This window comes from Equus caballus, chromosome 20 (genome assembly GCF_041296265.1).
Source record: "Equus caballus isolate H_3958 breed thoroughbred chromosome 20, TB-T2T, whole genome shotgun sequence".
NCBI classification, from domain to species: domain Eukaryota; kingdom Metazoa; phylum Chordata; class Mammalia; order Perissodactyla; family Equidae; genus Equus; species Equus caballus.
Window position 1 is genome coordinate 26,790,230 of NC_091703.1, and position 24,915 is coordinate 26,815,144.

The 24,915-nt window shown below is 42.6% G+C and overlaps 1 protein-coding gene across 1 annotated transcript; it reads left to right on the forward strand.

The window, feature by feature from the left end:
* The first annotated feature begins 1,669 nt into the window (after positions 1-1,669).
* LOC138919448 (butyrophilin subfamily 3 member A3-like) lies at positions 1,670-17,588 on the forward strand. The gene is made up of 9 exons (XM_070244289.1): positions 1,670-1,809; positions 5,871-5,955; positions 6,220-6,567; positions 13,263-13,418; positions 13,599-13,619; positions 13,708-13,734; positions 14,875-14,901; positions 15,360-15,386; positions 16,887-17,588. Exons 2-9 carry the CDS (start codon positions 5,871-5,873, stop codon positions 17,393-17,395), a joined length of 1,200 nt encoding a protein of 399 aa, XP_070100390.1. The 5' UTR covers positions 1,670-1,809; the 3' UTR covers positions 17,396-17,588.
* Positions 17,589-24,915: the final 7,327 nt, after the last annotated feature.

A 24,915-nucleotide genomic window follows, 5' to 3' on the forward strand; every position in this document is an offset into this window, starting at 1 on the left:
CGTCCCACATGCCACAACTAGAAGAACCCACAACGAAGAATACACAACTATGTACCGGAGGGCTTTGGGGAGAAAAAGAAAAAAAAAATAAAATCTTTAAAAGACACCAAATAAATAAATAAAGTTTTAAATAAATAAATAAGGATGGATGGGGGGATAAACAGAAGGAACTATTATATAATAAAGCAACTATAGTAAAATTCCCACTATGGAATATAGATGGGTAAATTTGGTGTTCATTGAAAAATTCTTTTAACTTTGCTCTATGTTTGAAAAGTTTCATGATAAACTGTTGATAGTGGGTGGTGAGGAGGGAAGAATTGTATTTTGCTGCTAACAGCAGAGACCGAAAGTACCATTGGCTTCAACAAAACAAGATTTTGATCTCCTTTCCTGTAAAATGAATTCAGAGGACAGCAGTCCAGAGCTGGTCTGGCACCGCAGAGATGCATTTGTGCACCAGATTTCTTCAATCTTTATTCTCTACCATCTCAGTATGTGGCTTCCATTCTCAAGGGTGCCTCATGGTCCTGAGATGGTTGCTGCACTTCAGCTCCAAGGACCATGTTCTAGGCAAAAGGAAAGTGGAAGTAGGATGAGTATAGACCTCTCTTCAAAAACATAACTCAACAACTTCCACCTACAAATCATTGATTCAAACTTAGTCCCTCGTTCTCTCCTATCTACAAGGGGGATGGGCAAATGGCAGGTCCTTCCCAAACTGGGTTTTATTACTAAGAAGAAGTAGGGAGTAGATATTGCACAAGCAACCAGCCATGCACAGAGCCTAAATTCAAAGAGTTGGAATATAATCAAATTCCATCAGCCAAGGTCCCATCAAAGCCCAAGGAGTGTTAACCAATGATTTGAGACTCAAATAAAGTGTCTTGGGAAACCCTAGGCCACAGGTAGAGCCAGTTTGTCCAAAGACACTTTATAGAAAAAGCCTTCACAGCCTATCCAGAGTCTAACCTCAGAGGATACAGAATCCTGCAGGCAGAGTGGAAACAAATACACAAGAAAATAAAAATGCAGCACAAATAAGGCATAGAAAGCGAAGGAAGCTGCTCAGCAACACTGCAAATAAGACTGTTCTGAAAAATGTAAGACACGCCCATCAGTCCCTGGCAGCACTGTCTCTGGAAACCCGAATGTTATACAATTTGGTCATAGATTAGAGACTTGAGTTTCACAGGTGCTAAAAAGGTAGAGTGGATCTGGTCTTCTTTCTGTTTGTACTTCCATTTTGCTCTGTTGTAGAAGAAGTCCTCCTCCATGTGCCCACCTACATGCACACAGATGTTAGCAAACAGCCACAGAAACATTTTAATTAATGCCCATGTTCTTCTCTTCATACATTAAAATCTTGAAATTTTTCTTCTTAATTCTGCTAATAAATCTACTGTGATATAAAAGACAGAAAACGGGTGTACATAATGAAATCCTGTCTATACACACACACACACACATATATATATATACATGAATGATTCAAACAGGTAAACACAGAGAGACACAAACTGTGTGGGAATTAGGGCTGAAATTTTTCTTCATTTTGTACAGTCCAGTACAGTTTCATTTTCATTCTAACATTTCCCACTGGTGTCTGTCCAGTAACTGATAAGAAACACCCCTCGGAGCCAATGCAAAAACTAACTCCTCTAGAGAGGGACTCTGATACTGTTTCCCACAGTGAGCAGCAGCCTTTCTTTCTTTCCCGTTCTTTCAGAGCAGACTGTTAACATTAATGGAGAGCTATTGATTCCCTTCATTCTGTGGGCTGTGATCTTCAGATGGGACTGTGAAGGGGTAAGTGGGGGAAGCTGGTAAAAGCCAGGGCCACAGGCCCTGGAAGGACAGCGGCTAAACAGTTGAGAGTGGGTACAGGGAAGTCCTCACCTAGAGAAAGGGGTTTGGTGCTTGTGAGTGTGGTGAGGGGATAGGGGATGGCGGCGGGATGCAGTGCCAAAAGTAAGGACCTTCATTGGGAAATTTGGTGGGAGGGAGACAACCTGAATGAAGAAACTTAACAACTGCATGTCCTTAAGAACTTACTCTGGTGAGAAAGGAGCAAAGGACTCTTATGATCTCTCCTGGCCATCTCTGGGAAGGTATTCTAAGAGATTCTAAAAAGAGATGTGCCTTAAATGTGTATGTGTAATGATGGGCATTACAGAATTCTTTGTATTATAGGAAAATCTGAACCAAACTCTACATACTACATGCATACACATATACAACAATCAGAGGATGGGTAAACAACACATTTTCCAATCATAAAGGGATTTCCGTACAGTCACTAGGTGTCATGTTTTTAATAAGTAATTTTATTTATCGTTGCAACAAAATTGGATCTGATTTGGATATTTAAATTGTATGCACATTTTACTGTTGCAGATTTTACTATGATGAACAGCCTTAAACATAAATCTTTGTGTTAATATCTCATTATTTTTCTTTAAGTGCAATTCCTAAATGTGGAATTTCTGGGTCAAAGTATGAAATGTTTCCAAGGCATTTGGTATATATACAGCCAAAATAGTTCCAGAAATATTTACATTCCTGTGAAGCAAAGTATAAGATTACTATCGCGGATTATCTAAATTTTTTTCCATTATATTTTTCTTCATTTTAAAATTGTCTATAGTCAGGAGTAAAAATAATAAATACCCTAAAATAAGTGAAAACATATTCTCTACTCTGAGGACAGTAGACAAATTGTTACCTATAATAATAATAATAATAATACTGTCCTCTCTCGAGCAGCATAGAGAATATTTTGAAGAGGAGAGGATGTACTGAAAGGCAATATTCTGTCTTAGGTTGTGTCCAGGTTTCAGGCAAGGGTCCGAAGGAGTGCCAGCTGCTCGGACTTCTGCTGTCTTGTCCCCCGGCAGTTCCTGGACTTGCAGAACTATGACTGGGGGTCTCATGCTGGTTTGTTTTAGATGAGTGGGTATTTTCTGAAAAACTAATATGTTGCAGTCACTATAATTACTTGTAACAGTTATTAATTGTTAAGTTTTACATGAAAACATTTCAACTTAAAGACATTCAAAAATTTTCAAAGTATAGGGTACAAAGGACAAAAGCATCTTTCACTCGATCCTCAATTCTCAGTGTAGCATGTGTTCTTTTAGACCCTTTGTAAGGCAATTTCATAAACATGTATATAACAATTTATAGCTTTGTTTTTTTATAAAAACATTCATATTGTTCTGCAACTTGCATTTTGTTCACTTAATACGTCTTAATTGTCTAGGTTGGTGTCTACAAATTAGTCTTAACTGCCACATTGAATTCCTTCATAGGGATGAACCATTATTTAATTAACCAGTCTCCTATCGGTTGCCAGTTAGGGTTTTGATCACGTTATTAATTTTGAAAACAATGCTGCAATGTCATCTTTACATATGTTCCTCTCTGGATGCATGCAAGTACTTCACTGGAACTCATATCTGGAAGTAAAATTACTGGGCCAATTCTGCACATTCTGAAGTTCATATTTCACATTCTTTCATGAGTGACTGGAGCTCAAATAGGTTTTGTCACATGGCTGAGATTACACAGTTTGTGAATCATGGAACCATTACCTAGTTTCCACCCCCTTGTTGTTCCTACACCTAATACATAGTGGGCCTGGCAAATAGTGTGGGCTCAATAAATATTTGTTGAGTGAATGAATGAAAAGATAGGTGAGACCTGGTCTTCTTCCTAGGGCTCCCATTCACTAGCCTTGTGATTCAGAAGTGGTGGGTTAGGCTCTGACTGACTCCAGAGCCTCCACCAGGGATTCTGCCTGGATTTTAACCAGAGTCTGATGGAGGCATGATCTGAACTTGGTGATGGCCATGTTTGGGCCCTAGAGGAGTCCACAGTGTTGCTCCCCAGATGGACACTCCCTCAAGTCATTCATCAGGACCCCATTCTACCTGACATCTTCATGGAAAGAGAGGATACATCATGGGAGAGGAACAAGGGAGAAAGGAGGAGGTTAGGTCCAGAGATCTCAGTCCTATCTCTGAGTAATCCACCTAGGCATAGATCTCCACTATCGAGGGATGCAGCCAACTTTGGGGTGGTTAGTATGGAAGCCAAGCTGGAACTCAGCTAGAATCAAGCCTTGCCAGCTGGTGAGGGCTACAATTCCCTTATCTCAGTCTTCACATTGATGCTACGTACTATACCTAAAAGATGACGGAGGTGCTTTTCTGAGCCAAAATAGAGTTGACAGCACTCAGCTTGGAGTAGGGGTTTGCAGGAGCCCTCATTCTGACCTTGGAGAGCCTGAATACTTCATACCAGTATGAGCTTTGTTGGACTGCTGTGTGCTCCTAGATTGACATAATTGCCCCTTCTTTGCAAATGTCAGCTTTTACATTTCTGCCTTTGAAGGCACTTCTCTAGTAGTGGAGAGATTAACATCAGGAACTTTTCCATTGCTGGTGAGCCCAGAGGCCATCAACCAAGGAGCACTGGTGAACACCTGGGAAAAGGGAAGACAGGAAATGAATAATTTCCTTCCCAGGGATGCTTCTCCCCCAAAGAACAATCGCAAAAAGAGTGAACTGAAGCACACCAAGTTGTAATACTCTTATATGTATGTTCAGGACATTCTTGCTCCTTGAAACCACTTCACTGAAAAATAGAAATAAATATAATAATATAGGCAAGTCTCCGTGGGAACAGAGGAGGCCAGGCTATAGTCTCTAAGCCAGACCAAAAGAGCATGTCATTATGGAGGAAGAGTTTGTCTTCACAACTTTCCATCTCCCTTCCTGTGAGATGACAACCACTTAATCTGATCACCTAAACAGATATAAAATTCTAAGGAGTATTGATGGGTTAATACGTTACCCCTCATCCATTCACTCATTCAACAAATATTTACTAAAGGTTGCAGGTGAACTGCACACTGTTCTATGGGCTCATAACACATTAGGAAACAAAATAGACCAATGTCCTTGCTTTGTGGAGCTCCATTCCAGCAGGTGGAGACAGACAGTAACCCCAGGATATGTTAGATGCTGAAAATCGATGAGAAAAAGAGAGCAGGCTCAGGGGGATGGGAGCAGTTTGCCATAAACCTGTGGTCAGAGAGGGTCTCATGGAGGAACTGACTTGAGAGCAAAGACTTGAAGGAGGTGAGGGAGTGAGCCTTGTGGATATCCAGGGGAAGAGGGCTCCAGGTAGAGGGAAGAGTTAGTGCTGGTGTCCTCTGTCCTGGGCTGTTCAAGGACAAGCAAGAAGGGCACTGTGGCTAGATAAGATGAGGAGAATAAGGGAGATGAATTCAGAGTTTCAGGTCGTGGAGGGCCTTGTTGGCCATTGTGAGGACTTCAGCATCTACTGTGAGGGAATTGGAAGCCACTGGAAGCTGCTAAGCAGAAGAGTGGCATGATGTTACACAAGGAACATTCTGTCTGTTGTGTTGAGCATAGACTGTAGGGGACACAAATGGAATCAGGGGACCCAGAGAGGAGGGTCCTTCATTAATCAGAGTGTGAGGGTGGAGGCTTGGACCTGGCTGTAGCAGGGGAAGAGTGAGAAAGTGGAAGGATTCTGGACAGTAGACCTGAGGATTTCCTGATGGGTTAGGGTTAATATACATACATTTAACCCTAAATAAATAATATTTAGATGTTAAATGTGCATTTAACATTACATATTTTTGTCTGTGATTTTCCACGTTGAACTCAAAGTTAAGACACTCCCAAGCAGACATTGTAGCAGAAGAGGATCTTGAGTCACCACACTAATGTGTGTTTCACCCTGAATCGCCCCTGGGGAGGTGGAGGTTTGATGTGGAATTCACTATCTTCTTTCAAGTCATAATTTCTTCCTGATTCCCTCATCTCTCTGCAGCACAGATGAAAATGGCGAGTTCCCTACACATCCCTCTGCTTGACCTCCTTGTCTGCGTCATCTTGGTCCAGCTACTTACCACTTGCTCAGGTAGGGAACATTCTGCATTTATGTTACTGAATCATATAATTGCTTGTTATTGTCCAGTTAGAACCTGTGATAACTTCTTATACCTGGAAGTCCTGGAAGTCCCATCCCAAACTGAAGGTACACATGCCATTCAGACAAATTGTCCTTCTATTAGGATCATGTTCCTCTCTAGGATTTTTGTACCTAACCCTCCCTGCATGAGATCCCTCCCTTACGCTCATTGCCCCAACTCCCTCTGATGGACCTTCTCCTTTTACTGACCAGCTCAGATTGCTGTGGTTGGACCGTCTGGGCCCATCCTGGCCCTCATGGGTGAATACGCTGATCTGCCCTGTCATCTTTCCCCGAAGACGAGCGCGGAGTTCATGGATCTGATGTGGGTGAGATCCAGCCTCAGGGAGGTAGTATACCTCTATGAAAATGGGGAGGAAGTAAATGAAGAACAGATGACAGAGTATCGAGGGAGAACTTCGATTTTAAGACATGGTATCACTGAAGGGAAGGCTACTCTCCGAATTCACGACGTCAGAGCCTCTGACAGAGGGAGCTACCGGTGTTATTTCCGAGATGAAAACTTCTCTGAAAATGCCATAATGGAGCTGAAGGTTGCAGGTGAGGCTCCCAGTTTTGTTCTGAACTGGTTACTCCTTGAGACCTGGGGGCAGAAGCAGAGTTCATGCTCCAAATCCACCTCAGAGCATCCTGGTTGGTCACTAGGAACTGACTCCACTGTGTTCCCTCTTTGTTTCTCTGAGGGCTTTGGGAAAGACACAGGTTTTCCTCCAGGAGGAATCCCTCCTGTACTCTATAGCATCAAGTAAAGAACTCTCTCAAGCTGGCTGCCAGGGTCTAAGCAGGGAAATGGAAGGCCGAAGATAGGAAGGATAAGAACATGTCTCCTCAGTGATAGCACACAATTGTTTGGTTCAGTTGTGTTCCAGATCACTTCTGTGGCCCCTCCAATTGTACACTGTGGTGGGCCCTGGATGGCTGACCTGTAGGACAGCATCCATGCTGCCAATGTTCTCCAGCCAAAGGCCTCCAGGAACACACCTGGAGTTGACCAATTTGTGTGTATTACTTATTGCAGGGAGGGAGAACACATGCCATGTGGCAATCACGGGGTGTCTCAGTAAGAGGGTGTCAGAGAAGACTTGCTATAGAATTTGGGCTTGTGTTAGGGGAGTTGGGGGAGGGTTTATGGAAGTGGGACTTTGCTCTGGACTGGATTCTGTCAGGAAGGTGGGGGGTGTGATTCTGTAGTTGGATGTCTTAATATGTCTTACCTAGGAAGAAGACTAGAATGAGGTTAAACCTGTAATAGGGAAAAGAGCAGCAGTCACTCATAGCCAGGATAGCGAAATGTTTTGTATGATTGTGGTTTGGACAGTGTTCGTGTTTTTCTCTACATTCAAACACTATTGTTGAGTGGTCTCATTTTTGTCTTAGTGCCCATCTTAGTGGCAAAGTGCCCTTATCTGATGTTGACGTTCCATGAAATTGCTTATGTTCAACAGGAGAAGGTGAGACCAGGCTGATGTCCAGAAGTCAAGGGTTGCATTTCTCTTCCTCATGGCACTCTCTTGCCCTGTGGCTTCTGGATGAATTTGGTCAATGGGGAGATGTAGCAGAAGATGGAAGATACAGCAGAGGAGGTCTAGGAACTTTTCCTCCTGGCTTTCTCCATATAGAATGACCTCAAGCTGGCTGCATTCCTTTCCAGAAAATCACAGCTCCTCTTAAGAAAGCCCTTTCTACATGACTCTCTTAGGTCTTCAAAAGGGCTTCTACTAAGCCTCTCTTTGGGGTTAGGGGTGGGTGGTAACAGCTCCACTGTTCCTCTCCCTGGGGTATCGTTCTGTTCCATGTAGTTTCCCCTCACCATGACCAGGCTTTTGAAAACAGTTCCTTAGTGAAACAGCCATTGAATTATCTAATGTGAGTGTGCCATTTGATTCCTTCTGAGACTTTCATCACTACAGCAGGCTCCATAGTATTCAGGTACATTTTTGTTCCACAGCACTACGTTCTGATTTTCACATTGAAATGAAGAGTTACGAGGCTGGGGAGATCCACCTGGAGTGCATGTACACTGGCTGGTATCCCCAGTCCCAAATACAGTGGAGAGATGCCAAGGGAGAGGATATGCCAGCTGTAGCAGCACCTTTGGTCGCAGAGAGAGCTGGTCTTTATGCAGTCACAGCATCTGTCATAGTGAAAGGTAGCTCTGGGGAAGGGGAATCTTGTATCATCGGAAACTCCCTCCTTAGCAAGGAAAAGACAGCCAGGATTTCCATTGCAGGTCAGTACCCTGCTTAGCCTCAGGTATACTTTGCTGGGCTGTGGCTATAGAAAGAAGGAGGATGTGTAATTCTCTGTTGCTGACTTGGGTGTCTGTAGTGAATATAAGGCACAGAGCAGGGATCTGGAGCCTTCTTCCTACTCCAAAGATGTTTTTCTTTCCCTGTAAAGCTGTTTATGTGACAAATACTTACTGAGTATTTCTTGTGTGCCAGAAACTGTACCAGGCATTGGGAATTGGAGGAAGATGGTAAAGATTAGACTCTTAACCAAAGACAAATGAAAAAATAGGAAAAGAATAAGTGTGACTCATATCTTAAAGAAAGAGTTAATCTCCTTAAGATGTAAAACAGCCCAATAGAAAAATGAGCAAATGACATGAATTATAAGTTCACAGAAAATGAAATAAGACATGAGACGATCCAATCTCACCCTAGAGATGAATGTGTATTAAATGTTTTCCGCTCGTACAATTGGCAGTAAAACAACACAAAACAAAACTGACGTGGTACATCACCGGTTCTGATGCAGGATTGTGAGGAGACAGTCACTTTTAGACTTTTGTTGGTATACTTTGGTATATTTTTAGTGTAAATTGGCATAACTTCTGTTGAGGGCCGTATAGCAGTATTTCGCCAAACTACTTATTTATTGATCCAAAATCTCAGTTCTGGGAATTTATCTGACGGATACACTTGCATTTCTATGAAATGACCCCTGTAAAATGTAATTTCTTATAACATTAATTATAATAGCAAAAAAGCTAGAAACTATGGAAATGTCCATCAGTAGGGAACTTATATGCAACAGAATATTACACAGCTTGGAAAGAAAATGTAGACATTCTCTCTGTACTAATATGGCAGGATCTCCAAGATGAACAGAAAAAGCCAAATGCAGAGCAGTTTGTATAGAATGCTATGTTTGTTGTAAACAAGAAAAAAATAAGAATATCTTTATATTTTTTTAATTTAAAATACACTTGCTTAGCACTCACTATGTGTCAGACTCTTTATAAGTATTAATTGAATCCTTTAACCTTATGAGTGAGATACTGTTATTACCCTACGTTATAAATTAGGACACCAATACAGAGCAGGTAAGTAATTAGTTCAATATCTCATTGCTAGTCAAATGGAGGAGACTGAATTTGAACGCAGGTCCTCCAGCTCCAAAGTTTATATTCCCAACCATCGTATTAAGCTGAGTAACGAGAGGCTAATTAAGGTGGGAGGGAGGATTCAGTGGATGGGAGATTTGGATGACTTTTTTTTTTAATTTTTATTTTTTTCGGATGTACATCATATTTCAAATTCTGTATACATTACATCATGTTCACCACCCGAACACTAATTATAGTGCATCCCCTCACATGTGACCCTAATCACCCCTTTTTCCCTCCCCCCTTCCACAGTGGTAACCACCAGTCCAATCTCCAATGCTGTGTGTTTTTTTTTTTTTTTTTGTCGTTTTTATCTTCTACTTATGAGTGAGATCATACGGTATTTGACTTTATCCCTCTGACTTATTTCACTCAGCATAATACCCTCAAGGTCCACCCATGTTGTCACAAATGGCAGGATTTCGTCATTTCTTATGGCTGAGTAGTAGTCCATCGTGTATAAATACCACATCTTCTTTATCCCTTCGTCCCTTGATGGGCACCTAGGTTTCTTCCATATCTTGGCTATTGTGTATAATGCCGCAATGAAAATAGGGGTGCAAGTATCTTTATGCCTTTGTGTTTTCAAGTTCTTTGGATAAATACCCAGCAGTGGAACAGCTGGATCATATGGTAGATCTATCCTCAATTTTCTGAGGATACTCCAAACTGCTTTCCATAGTGGCTGCACCAGTTTGCACTGTCACCAGCAGTGAACAAGGGTTCCCTTCTCTCCACACCCTCTCCAACATTTGTTGTTTCCTGTCTTGTTAATTATAGCCATTCTGACCGGAGAGAGGTGATATCTCATTGTAGTTTTAATTTGCATTTCCCTGATAGCTAATGATGTTGAGCATCTTTTCATATGCCTGTTGGCCATCTGTATATCTTCTTTGGAGAAATCTCTGTTCAGATCTTTTGCCCATTTTCTAATTGGATTGTTGGTTTTTTTGTTGTTAAGCTGTTTTAGTTCTTTGTATATTTTGGATGTTAACCCCTTATCTGATATGTGGTTTGCAAATATCTTCTCTCAGTTGTTAAGTTGTCTTTTCGTTTTGTTGATGGTTTCCTTTGCTGTGCAGAAACTTTTTAGTTTGATGTAGTCCCATTTGTTCATTTTGTCTTTTGTTTCCCTTGCCCGCTCAGACATGGGACTTGAAAATATGCTGCTCAGACCAATGTCATAGAGCGTACTGCCTATGTTTTCTTCTAGAAGTCTCATGGTTTTGGGTCTTACATTCAAGTCTTTAATCCATTTTGAGTTGATTTTTGTGCATGGTGTAAGGGAATGGTCTACTTTCGTTCTTTTGCATGTGGCTGTCCAGTTTTCCCAATACCATTTATTGAAGAGACTCTCCTTTCTCCATCGTATGCTCTTGGTTCCCTTGTCAAATATTACCTGTCCATAAACGTATGGGTTTACTTCTGGGCTCTCAATTTTGTTCCATTGATCTGTGTGTCTGTTTTTATGCCAGTACCATGCTGTTTTGGTCACTATGGCTTTGTAGTATAATTTGAAATCGGGGAGTGTGATACCTCCAGCTTTGTTCTTTTTTCTCAGGAACCCTTTGGCTATTCGGGGTCTTTTGTTGTTCCATATAAATTTTAGGATTCTTTGCTCTATTTCTGTAAAAAATGTTGTTGGAACTTTGATAGGGATTGCGTTGAATCTATAGATTGCTTTAGGAAGTATGGACATTTTAACAATGTTAATTCTTCCAATCCAAGAGCACGGAATATCTTTCCATTTCTTTGTGTCTTCTTTGATTTCTTTCAACAATGTCTTATAGTTTTCAGTGTACAGGTCTTTCACCTCTTTTGTTAAGCATATTCCTAGGTAATTTATTCTTTTTGTTGCAATTTCAAATGGGATTGTATTCTTAATTTCTGTTTCTGTTACTTCATTGTTAGTGTATAGAAACGCAACTGATTTTTGTACATTGATTTTGTATCCCGCAACTTGACTGTATTCCTTTATTATTTCTAAAAGTTTTTTAGTGGACTATTTAGGGTTTTCTAGATATAAAATCACGTTGTCTGCAAAGAGTGATAGTTTCACTTCTTCTTTTCCAATGTGGATCCCTTTTATTTCTTTTTCTTGCCTGATTGTTCTGGCTAGGACTTCCAATACTATGTTAAATAAGAGTGGTGACAGTGGGCATCCTTGTCTGCTTCCTGTTCTTAGAGGGATAGCTTTCAGTTTTTCTCCATTGAGAATGATATTTGCTGTGGGTTTGTCATATATGGCCTTTATTATGTTGAGGTATTTTCCTTCTATACCCATTTTATTTAGAGTTTTTAATCATAAATGGATGCTGTATCTTATCAAATGCTTTCTCTGAGTCTATTGAGATGATCATGTGATTTTTGTTCTTCATTTTGTTAATGTCGTGTATCACGTTGATAGATTTGCGGATGTTGAACCATCCCTGCATCCCCAGAATGAAACCCACTTGATCATGATGTATGATCATTTTAATGTATTGTTGTATTCGATTTTCTAGTATTTTGTTGAGGATTTTTGCATCGATGTTCATCAGTGATATTGGCCTGTAATTTTCTTTTTTTGTGTTGTCCTTCTCTGGTTTTGGTATCAGGATAATGTTTGCTTCATAGAAGGAGTTAGGAAACCTCCCCTCCTCTTCAATTTTTTGGAAGAGTTTGAGAAGGATAGGTATTAGGTCTTCTTTGAATGTTTGGTAGAATTCACCAGGGAAGCCATCTGGTCCTGGACTTTTATTTTTTGGGAGGTTTTTAATTGCTGTTTCGATCTCTTTACTGGTGATCGATCTATTCAAATTTTCTACATCTTCTTGGTCCAGTTTTGGAAGGTTGTATGTTTCTAAGAATTTATCCATTTCCTCTAGATTATCCAATTTGTTGGCGTATAGCTTTTCATAGTATGCTCTTATTATCTTTTGTATTTCTGAGGTGTCCGTTGTAATCTCTCCTCTTTCATTTCTGATTTTATTTATTTGAGCCTTCTCTCTTTTTTTCTTGCTAAGTCTAGCTAAGGGTTTGTCAATTTTGTTTACCTTTTCGAAGAACCAGCTCTTGGTTTCATTAATTTTTTCTGTTGTTTTGTTAGTCTCTATTTCGTTTATTTCTGCTCTGATTTTTATTATTTCCTTCCTTCTGCTGATTTTGTTGTTCTTTTTCCAGTACCTTTAGGTGCACTTTTAGATTCTCAATTTGGGATTTCTCTTCTTTGTTGAGGTAGGCCTGAATTGCTATAAACTTCCCTCGTAGAACCACTTTTGCTGTATCCCACAGATTTTGGCATGTCTTGTTTTCATTTTCATTTGTCTCCTTGGATGACTTTTTATGTCTTTCTGATATTTCAACTAGGTAAATGTAACCTTTTTTTCTTTTTTTGAGGAAGAGTTGCTCTGAGCTAACATCTGTTGCCAATCTTCCTCTTTTTTCTTGAGGACTATTTACCTTGAGATGCCAACTGTGCCAATCTTCCTCTATTTCCTATGTGGTTCACCACCACAGCATGACTGCTGATGAGTGGTATAGGTCAGTGCCTGGGAACCAAACTTAGGCCACTGGTGCAAAGCTTGCCAAACTCAACCATTAGGCCATGGGCCAGCCCATAAATGTAACCTTTTAAAAAATTAAACTAGAAAAAACATGATTCTGAAGCTCAAGCAACTCATATTTAGATGAGAGAAGCAGACGGTTCAAGACAAGTCATGATATTATGTTACAGTAAGAGTGTACCGAAGTCTTACCCAAAGTCCAATGATACTTTAGAATGAGAAGGGTTATTTAATGTCATGAAATAAGCTCTGTGATCCATGCCCTGAGGGTGAGAGGCTAAAGCTCCATTCTGTTGCAGACCCCTTCTGGAGGACCTGGCCCTGGATCACAGCCTTGGTGGGGACACTGTCCATCTTGCTGCTGATTCTTGCAGGGATGGGTTACTTCCTCTGGCGACAGCAGAAAGAGAAAGAGAGAGAGCAAGTGGAAAAGGATCTGGAAGAAAAGGCAAGAGGTATCAGACCAAGGAGGGAACCCAAGGCACTGGCACAGGGGAAGGTGCCCCCAAAGACCTCAACCCCTCCCCATCCTGCACATCCACCCCAGCACTTGGTCATTTGTAAGGTTTATTTTCCAGAAGTACCTCCCATTCCAAGTCCATATCAATAATGGTTTTTTTTGGCTTATTTTCCAGAGGACCTCCAGCATGAACTCAGTAAGTTATGACTGCCCCAGGGATCCATATATGTCTCCCTATCACTGGTTTAAATGTGTTAATGACTCTTCCCCTTTCTTCATTGCAGAGTGGAGAAAGATCCAGTACATAGCTCGTGAGTAGCTCTGGCATGTTCTCTGAATTTGCATCTAAGACTCTCTGCTGGGATATTTCCCAGTCTACTTCCTCACTCCTAACTCTGCCCAGGGCTAAGAAATATCCTGGATCCCTTTACCAAGGGAGAGAAATAAGGGTAGCTGATGGTGGGGGAAGCAAGGAAAGTTATGATTTTTAATCTAGAAAAGATCCTTCAATATCTCTCCATGAGGGGCCCACAGACTCTCCAGTCAGAAAAGCACAAAGGAATATCCAGGAGTGCACTTGAAAGGAAAGGAGGAGGAGGGGGGTGGAACTTGCTAGATCAAGTGACTCCCCTGTGCTGGGAGCCTCACTAGTTGCTTTACGTAATCTGTAGGCTGCCTAGAAGAAAACAAAGAATGTAAGATTTAAAACAATGAGAAAATCGTGAGGCTGGCCCCATGGCTGAGTGGTTAAGTTCTCGCGCTCCACCTTGGCCACCCAGAGTTTTGCCGCTTCAAATCCTGGGCATGGACATGGCACTGCTCATCAAGCCATGCTGAAGCAGCATCCCACATAGCTCAACCAGGGGCACCCACAACTAAAACGTACAACTATGTACTGCGGGGGCTTGAGAAGAAGAAGAAGAAGAAAAATAAATAAATAAAACAATGAGAAAATCGGAGAAGAAGGAGAGAACAGTGTCTCCAAACAACAAGTGGTCACAGTGGCTTAGTAGTCATAGATTTATCAGAACTGCTTTCTAAAATGTCTTACCTGAAATTTCCTCATTAAGTTGCCCAATTCTTTTCAGAAGTAGGCAGGAGATAATACAGCTTGAGACAGAGGGATTCTAGTACATTCACACATACAGGTATACACACAGTGACACCTACGCCCAGGAATGGGAGCATAGATACACACAGAATATATCTGCCGGATCTCAGCTAGGAAAGCACTTCCATGGTGCCTGTGGTATCATCAGCAAGTAGTTGATGTTTTCAGAATTGATATAAAAGAGGAGAGGGGAGGAGAGAATGGAACAGACAGAGGGAGATGGTAGGAAGCATGGAACTAGTTGTCCAAAAGAAAGATTAGAGGGGTGCAAAGGAAGAGAAAGGAAATGACCCAGAAATGACACATTTCAGGTGATGTCTCTACCTTTCTTCCATTGCAGGTGGAGGGAATTCTCAGGTCTATGCTGGTGAGTGACCCTGATGTCCTCTGAGTTTCCTGGCCCAGTGTACTAAGCATTTAAATCTTTTCTCTGCCATGCAACCCATTGGCATTCCCAGTAGGAATAATCAGATCTATCCCAGAGGCTCATTTTCTCTGGGGGACACCACCCCTGCTTTTCTGGAGCCTCAGAGAGGACCTTCCAGCTACAGCATCTGGGCACTTTCCGACATCCCTCAGCCTGCTGGCACACATGCCCACACCCTAGCACAGCCTGGCCATGTGGCCTGCAGCCCCAGCATGATGGAGGGAAGGAAATTCACCATTTCTGAGATGTTATGTGTCTGATCTGGCATAGCTGCAGATGAAAGAAGCTAAACATTGGGAGACTGTAGAAAGGGAGAGAGAAAAGGCTTAGTGAGGAGAATGAGTGGGGGCAAGCACAGAAATAATGCCCTTCCCTTATCTGTGTCTCCTACCTTTCAGAATGGAAGATGGCCCTCTACCAAGCTGGTGAGTGAATCACTGTATATTCCCTAGGACAACAACCTGAGGGAACATATTCCCTTTTTCTTCTTCAACTCTTGAGATTCTGGGAAGAAAATTCCCCATGACTGGGAGAGTTTTGGGTGGATGACTTTAGGTTCTGGTCTCAAAAGCATGTCCATCTCCAGGGCCTTCCTGCTGAGAGCCCAGAGAAGCAAGGAGGATTGCTCTCCTGGGTTCCATAGATCTTCATGAGAAGGAAGAGGCATAAAGGGTAGAGGTGAGAGAAGGAGAGGCAGAGTGAACTAATACTGCAGGGAGAGTGAGGATGTGGAATGACCCAGGAGAAAGGCAGTGCACAAAGATCTTTGCTTTTCCCAAGATTCTTATGCGACCTCCTGCTGCTGTGTGTTCTCAAGTTACTTAATGTTTCTGAACTTTACTCTCCTCATTTTTAAATTATTTTCATAATCCCTATTATGTGAGGTTTGAGGCAAAGACTAAATGAGGTAATGTACATATACTGGTCACAAAACCACATAAGAGCTCACATGTTCAAACTGGGTGGTTGGAGGAGGTTTAGAAAAGGAACTCCTTACAAAGACAGGAGGCAGGTTAGGGAATGTGAAGTGCCCCAGGGCTCTCAATAGTGGGGAGAGGTCACCAACAATAAGCTTAAAGGAATAGGGAAAGTGAGCAATTACTGGAGCCCAGAGGAAACTGTAGCTCAAGGACAGGGCTGCCTGAGAAGAGTCATGCCTTTGGGAGAGAATAACCATCTGACATTGACAGGAGGAAGTGGGGGAAATAAATACTATTGGCATTGGCAAATGCCAATAAATCTCATTGGCAAACTCAGCAGGCAACCAGACACAAGGGAGCCAGTGATGTTGTCCATAGACAATAGATTCCTGGGTCCCAGAAGAAGGTAGAAAAAGGTAGGAGAGTGCATCCAGGAGCACAGAAAGCCCCCAACATGTCCTCTAGCACAGAAAAGGCATGGAGCTACATTAACATCAGGCACTTACTCCATGTCCAGCCCTGGGCTACATATAAAATGTGTTGTCTTTTTCTACCCTAAAGATTAGTGTTTTTATCCCCATTTTTCAGATAAGGAAATTGAGGCTTAAAAACATTGTATAGCTTGGGTCTATGGAAAAAGAGACTTCAGAAAATGAAAAGTCATTCAGCTCAGGAGTGGCAGAGCAAGGATTGAAATTCAAATCTATGTGACTATAAACCTCACGTGGGCAGTCATTTCGGGGAGGGAAATAGGAAACAGATGGAAGGAAGTAGTCAGCTTGAGATGTTGGATTATACAGACCATGACCCTGATAACTCGTCTCCACTGAACACAAGACCCCAGGGCCTTTCTTTTGGTATGGCTGAAAGGATCACATTCGGGGCAGACTGGGGACACCAGGGTCTGGACTCAGACCTTCTCAGCCAGACCTAGGTCTTAAAGGCTGAGGCTCTGAGGTCTAGGAAAATTGGCTGACCCCATGGCCTGCCCCAAACTTTTTGCAGCGGATGTGATTCTGGATCGGTACACAGCACACCCCAACCTCCTTGTTTTTGAGGACAAGAGGAGACTGCGGTGGAGATATACACGATTGCATTTTGTGGGGCATCCCCACGTGCTTGGCTTCAACACCTTCAGGTCAGGGAGACATTTCTGGGAGGTGGAGGTGGGGGACAGGAAAGAGTGGTGTGTCGGGATATGTAGGAAGAACATGGAGAGAATATTTAGGGTTAATATGTCACCAGAGAATGGATTCTGGACTATTAGCCTGTCTAACGGGAAAGACTATCAGGCTCTCACTGACCCCAGTACACATTTGACAATTGCCAACCCTCCTCAAAGAGTGGGGGTTTTCCTGGACTATGAGACTGGTGAGGTCTCATTCTACAATGCGGTGGATGGAACTCATATCTACACATTCCCACACACCTCCTTCTCTGAGCCTGTATGCCCAGTTTTCAAACTGATGTCACAGGATTCCACTCCCTTGACCATATGTCCAGTGCTGACGTGAGTGCAGAGTTCCCTTGTTACTGCCCCAGTGTCTGCCTATTCCCTGGAGACCCCACTGACCCCAGGCTCAGCTGATGGGAATAGGGACCCTGAGGCTGAGGTAACATCCCTGCTTTCCCCTGCTCAGCCTAGAGCTGAGGGCCCTCTCGTTAACAGCAGCACATCACAACAATAAAATACTGACTAAATGCAAACACTGTGTGGAGCACTTCACTAATATCGATTCCATTATTTCACATGACAGTTGAATGTGGTACCACATTATTGTCTCCTTTCTATAGATAAGGAAACAGGGGGTGTGTAGAAAAGTGAATTAACTTTCCAAAGGTCACTCAACAAGTGAGTGACAGCTGGGATTTGAATAATAATGACTGACATTTACAGATAAATTTAAATGTACTGAGTGCTGTGCTAAATGCTTTAAGTGAGTTTGACTCATTTACTCCTCACAACTACCCCATGAGGTAGTCTCCTTTCCAGAATGTGGCAACTGAAGAAGGGGGCCCAGTTAAGCACTTATAGAATTCAAACACAAACTTGTGCTGCTGGGAGAGGTTGGGCCCCCGTCCCATCCATTCCAGCTAACCTGTTCTTCTTTTCCAGCCCCATTGTCCCATATGCAGCCTTGAGTTACCTTTTCCAGGACACCTTCTGTAAGGATCCTTATAGGTGACTATGGAGGTCACACCTCACTTGTTTCCCTCAAGGTCAATTTTCAGAGCCATAGGTCCAGCACTTCACTGGATTGACTGCAGGGTGACATTGTCCAGAGAATGAATTTGCAGGGACTGCATCATACAGGATGTAAAGGGACTAGAGGCCAAACTCTTCCCAGTAATGGGCACATGTGTACCCGCTCTGCCAAAGTGATGTGTGATCATGGAACCAGAACCAATCCTCCTACTTTGAAGGTCTCTAGGAAGCCTAACTTAACACATAAAGATTGTCTGTGGAATAGGGATTTGGGAAGAAGGAAGCTAGATGAACTTTAGTGGTATTTTTATCATACTGTAGAATCCATCTTCAAAAAAGAGATATTTCTACCCCTGATCACTCACTGATGTTGAGGGATATTCCTTTCAACGGATGGATACTGGGGAAAGGCTACTCTTCACTATCATCATTATTATTGTTCACCTCTGTATCCCCTCTACCTAGCGTTGTGATAGTCAAGTTACATTTCTTAAGTAAATTTGTTAATAATCACTCTTCAACTGAGCATTTTCTAGATTTTAAGCCACCACAGTTTATTTACCACAGTTTCACAGTTTAGTCCATGGAAGCATTTTCACAAAATCCTTATTGTATTAGCTTTCTTTTGCTTCTATAATAAATTACCATAAATTTTAGGACATAAAACAACATAAATTAATTATCTCACATTCTTGTAGGTCAGAAGTCCAACATGGGTCTCCCTGGGCTAACATCAAGGTTCCTGCAGGATGTGTTCCTTTCTGGAGGCCCTGGGATTCTTGGAAGAATCTCTGTATTTGCTCCTTCAGATTGTTGGCAGAAGTGGGTTTCTTGCAGTTGTAAGACTGAGGTTGCCATTCCTTGCTGCCTGTCAGCTCAGAGCTATTCTCAGCTTCTACAGGCTGCCACCTTCCTTGGCTTGTGGCCCTCTTCCTCCATCTTCAAAGCAGCAATAGCAGCTTGAGTCCCTCTCAATCTTTGACTTTCTGCTGTTCTTCCACTGAATCTCTTTGACACTTTTGCCTGCTTCCACTCTTAAAAACTCATGTGATTAGGCACCAGCCTGGTGGCATAGTGGTTAAGTTCCTGAGCTCTGCTTCAGCAGCCTGGGTTTCATAGGTTCAGATCCCGGCCACGGACCTAGCACCACTCCTCAAGCTATGCTGTGGAGGTGTCCCACATAAAATAGAGGAAGATTGGCACAGATGGGAGCTCAGCAACACTCTTCCTCAAGCAAAAAGAGGAAGATTAGCAACAGATGTTAGCTCAGGGCCAATCTACCTCACACACACACACACAAACAAAAACCTCATGTGATCAGATTGAGTCCACCCACATAATCCAGGATGCTTTTCCGAAGAATCCAGGATAATCTCCTTCCTTTGAGATCCAAAACCTTAATTCCATCTGTAAGGTTCCTTTTGCCATGTAATGAATCATATTCACAGCTTGCAGAGATGATGGTGTGGACTCTTTAGCTTATTACACTCATCATAATCACAGCACCACTTTGTAGAGGAAGAATTCTTCATACTGGTAGTCCCCTGTATAGACTAAGGGCCTCCATGATTAGAGATCCTTGTGAATTTTTGAAAATTTTATCTGTAGTCCTTTATTCACTTGATGGAGCCAAGTATCTATGTCAGAGTACACCTCTCCAGAAAAGATAATTTTCACCGTTGGATACAATGTGTGGAAAAATATCTATCTAATCTCATGCCTTAGTTTGCGATACCCCAAAGCTGACTCTGATTCAAGGACTTGTGTTCAGGCAGTCTATTTTGGAAGAAATTCCAAAAAACCCAAGTTCTGAAATAAATAAAAGGGGAAAAGCTAACTAAGTGAAAAATGGCATAAAGGATGCTTTAATTAACCGGTTATTAAGTGTGCAACTGGGCTTGGTGCCACCCAGGACACTCTGAGAAACCATGTGAAATTGTGGGCTATACTTCAAAATCTTCCTAGCAGAGATGGGGCCCCTGGGCCATTCTTCCACAACTCATATCGTCCTTTGGTTGAACGTTACACCGAGAGAAGAGTTAACTCCCCTGCACTTCCAGAGTAGGCTGTGTATGTGCAAAGGAGCAAGTGTCAGCGGTGTTAGAGAAAGCTCTCAGGTGGAGAAGAAGAAAGGTAGGCACCTGGGAAATTGCTATCTTACAGGAAACTCTCTACTTGAGGTAGACCAAGGGGCTAGGAGCTTGGGTATCAAAAGCATTTGTTTACAAGGCTCTGTGTCTGACAATATAGAGAATGCCTGTGAACACCTGTCTGCCCTCTTTCCAACCCCATCCATTTGGCAGTGGTGGCTTCCTGTCTTCCACTACATGCCCATATAAGTGGTCCCACTGACCCCTGACATGGACTGGATGTGGGATGGACATCTGACCCAGACTAGACCAGAGGGAATGCTTTGTATATTTTTAATGAATGGCTCAGTGATATGTAGCCAGTGATATCTGGCTAGTAGCAGGTATGCATGGGAGCCGTGGGAAGGCATTTTCCATCCATCCCATGGTCTAGAGAAGCAAAAGGAAGGTGATCTCCAGAGAGATTAAACTGAAGCAGTTATGCAGAGAGAAATGTTCAAGATGGAGAGAGTTTAGGCAACTTTCCCATCATTGTTTCCAGTGCCTATGGGGGCCCAGTTTTCTTGGTGCTGCGTGTTCTGTGAAATTTGTACTTTTAGACAAAGTAAATGTACTGTTTACTATTGCTGCAGCCCTGAAAATTCACAACTTAACAGACCATTTTACTATGCTCATTGATTTCATGAGTAACAGTAATTTGAATTTGACCAGGACAGAGTAAGAATGTCTTTTGTGAGCCAAGGTGTCTTGGCACTACCTAGAAGGAATCCACAGCTGGAGGTGCTTCGAAGGAAGGAACACACCCTCTAGGTTCATACCTCTCATGACAGAGATTGATTGGGTCAGGTTGTCATGATCTGAAGTGGCACATCCTGGTTGGACCTGGTTTCCTCCTGAGCTACCTCATGGACAATGGGTCCTCCTCACACTCAGAACACATGTGTTTCCCTCTGGCTCAGGTCAGCTACCACAGGGGTTGAGGCCTGGCTTCACCGGATGTTTCTGACACAACCTTCCCCAGAACCCCTGAGCCTTATTTTCTTCAGAGAGAGCCTGTATGAAGGCCAGGCTGTTAGACTCTTCCAGCTCTCTCTTCTGTCCCTTCCGAGAGCATCCTAGTCTTGTAAGGATACTGTGGATTAACACGCAATGCTAGTGCATTAATTGCACAGTTTTGAAATGAATCAGAAGGGAATTGGAGGCCTCCAGGGGAAGGATTTAGGTTCTTGATGGTAACGTAAAGTAATGTGTCTCAGGAAGATTATTCTAGAAGAAATGTATACAAAGGCCTGATTGAGGTCTATGGAGCAAGGAAGGGGAGCATTGTGTGGGTGTAGTGGGTATTGGACTCAATAGCTCTGTCCATTGGCAGAGGATGAAGCCCAACTAGAAAGTCTTTCTTTGCTGCCATCTTCCTGCCCCACTAGAATGCCACCTCCCTGAGAGAAAATGGTTTTCCTCTCAGTATCCTCAGCATGTCTCCCTCAACGGTTTTTGACTGAATGACAAGGCCTACAGTGTACTACTGCAGCTGCTGTCTTGCTTCATTCTCTACCCTCCAACCCTTCCCTGTGTTCCCCCTTATCTTTCCACTGTTCCCCACAAAGGGAACAACTTGAACAAGATTCCCCTAGCTTGGGGAATTGGGCTGCTTGTGTTCGCCTCGTCTCCTCTGCACCCCGAGCCCCATCCACCTCTCCATACACACTTCTACACACAGAGGCTTCTCCTCCAGTCAGTAGCAATGCTACAATCCACAGGGAATCTCAAGGTTTTACCAAAAGAATGAGACATATTTTCCTTCTGGAAACAGAAAAAGGAAATAAAAAGACCATATCATCTCTAAAGGCTATTCAGTACTCTTTGATTATCAAAGTTTCTGTGTATTCTACCTAGTAACTGGTGAGAAACTAGGCTCAGGGATTCCACTGGGTGGCTGACCTACAGTCATCCAATCATGAGCTCTAAACCATTCCTTGGAAATATGGGGACTTTGTAGTCACAGAGTGGACCAGGTTCCATATCCCACAGCCCTACACACAGTGTCTAACAGGAGACAAAGAAAATTTTTTTCTCTGCTTTCAGGACTGTTTGTACTGTGGTTAGACTATGCCCATGGGAGGCTTAGAGAGAGGAGGGATAAACGGAAAATCATCATTTGAGCATCAGAGGAGAAAAGAAACCTCAGAAGTGAATTTTAGAAGGTACAAAACGGATGGGAAGCTCTACGGCTCTTGGGTGTTGGTGGGGCAGGAAATAGAGGAAGGAAATCTGATGAGAGGAAAGACAGAGTCTCTGGAGAGGAGGAGGAATGGAAGGGAGAGAGAGCATAGAAGAACGTGAAATGACAACTGGAGAAACGCCACTCGGGCCAGAGAAGTGAACCAAAGAGGGCAGAAAACTGCCTCCTTCATCCTTGTTTTCTCATCATTCTGGAGGCTGGAAGTCCAAGATCAAGCAGTCAGCAGGTCTGGTTTCCCCTGAGGCCTCTCTCCCATGCTTGCCAATGGCCACCTTCTCCCTGTGTCCTCACGTGGTCCTCCCTCTGTGTCCTCACATGGCCTTTCCCCAGTGTGCACACGTTCCTGGTGGCTCTCTGTGTGTCCTAATCTCCTCTTCTTACAAGGACTCCAGTCTGATTGGATTAGGGCCCATCCAGCGGCCTCATGTTAACTTAATTACCTCTTTAAATGTTCTATCTCCAAATACAGTCGCATTCTGAGGTGCTGGACGGTGGGGCTTCAACATACGAATTTTAGGGGACACAATTCAGTCCATAATCTCAAAATCCCCAAGTGAAACGTGTTCTTAGCAGTGGAAATGTGTATAATAGAAATATATATTTTCATCCTTCATACTTACTACAAACTTATTTTCCAAAGAGTTTGTGCCAATATACACTCTTACTAGTAGTATATGATGCTCCTTAAAATTTTCATCAAGTCCAAAGTGTTTTCCACATATGATTTCAATCCATTTCTTCTTTCTAGTCTGTGGTTTACTGTCACTGCAAGGATAAAACACCATCCTTGACCCTTTTCACCCCATCTTACTTTTCTCCTGAGCATGTATAACCTCCTTATATAGAATGCATTTACCTTTATTATTATGTTTTTTCTGCTAGAATGTAACCTCAATAAAGGATTCTTTTCTGTTTTGCTTCTGCTGGATCGACGTCTATAGAAGATAACCTGGAGCATAAGAGGTGCTCCACAGATATTAATTGAATGAAGATATGAATCTGCTCTGTGAGCTGCAAGTGGTCATCATCCCTGAGCTATCTCTAGTCTACACCTGAGGTCTGTTTTTTTAACTTTTCCCCATGAACCTCTGATCAGTGCTTGTTCTTAATCATCTGCGAGGTTTGCATCAGTCAGGATAGGCTAGGTTATGCTTTGTAACAAGCTGCCCTCAAATTTCAGTAGGTTAACATAGCAAAGGTCTGTTTCTAACTCATGAAATGTATCCTTCATGAGTCTGGTGGGTTTGACTTCACATAGACCTCCCTTAAGGACCTGGAGCTGTGCAGTTCACCTTCACAGAGGGAAACAGCTTGCAAATCACTCACTGGCTCCTAAAGCTCCTGCCTGTGTGGTCCTCACATTATTTATGTTCACATTTCATTCACCGAAGCAAGTCATATGGTTGTGCCTCACCGTACAGGAGAGGGAAGTGCAGTCATAACGGTGTACCCAGGGGCACTGAGAATGTAGGTGAACAGCTCTAAAGAGCACCCTTTCAGGCTTCTGTTACTGGACTTTCTTTTAAAACTTGATAGTCCAAATCACGCCAGAACCAGTCGGCCTCTGACTCACACCAGCAGTTATTCACCACAGTACCTCCAGCATGTAGCAAATGCTTGGCACCGCATAGATACTTAATAAATAGCTATGAAATGAATGAGTGAAAAAAATGAATTGCTAGAATCAAGATTTCAGAGCAGGAAAAATTTACCCTTGGGCTCCATGCCAGCATAAACATTCATAAATTCATTTCACAAATATTTAACAAGCATATCCTGTGTTCAACTCACTGTTCTAGAAACTGAGGATAAATCAGCAAACAAAATACAGAAAGATCCTTGCCCTCCTGGGGCTCTCATTCTAGAAGGCGCAGAGAGCAATAAATGAAGTAATAAATTAAACTCTATTTTATGTCAGATGGTGATGAGTCCTGTAGACAAAAGAAAGCAGGGAGGGGTTGACTGCATGGGAGGTATGGAGGTAATGTAATTATAAACAGAATGATCTGGGAAAGCTTCACAGAAAAGATGGCAATTGAGTAAAACCTGAATGCAGTGAGGGAGTGAGCTGTGCACCCCTGGGGCTGACTGAGAGGATCCCATGTGAAATCTCATCCGGCACAGTGCCCAGCACGTGGCTTCTTGATGGGGAACGACGTACTTTATCATCCAAACTGTACACTTTGGAGAGTGAGTGGAGGCACTGTCAGTAATTACACCAGGACAACTGCAATAAAAAAGGACTGCCCAGCAGATGACAACATATAGACATCTCATTTCTTGATAAACATTAGTTTTGTCTTCTTTCTCTTTCCCCAAATACTAACTGTAGTGAGAAAGACTCACATGTGTATAGACTATTTCATGAAACCCTGATTAAGTACAGAGCCTGTTGGCCCCACAAACAAAAAGAGTGAGAATTGAGCCAGGAGGAATTGGGCAAGTCTTCAAAACAGAACTGCCATTTAAACTGGGATTACTAGGAGCTTATCAATA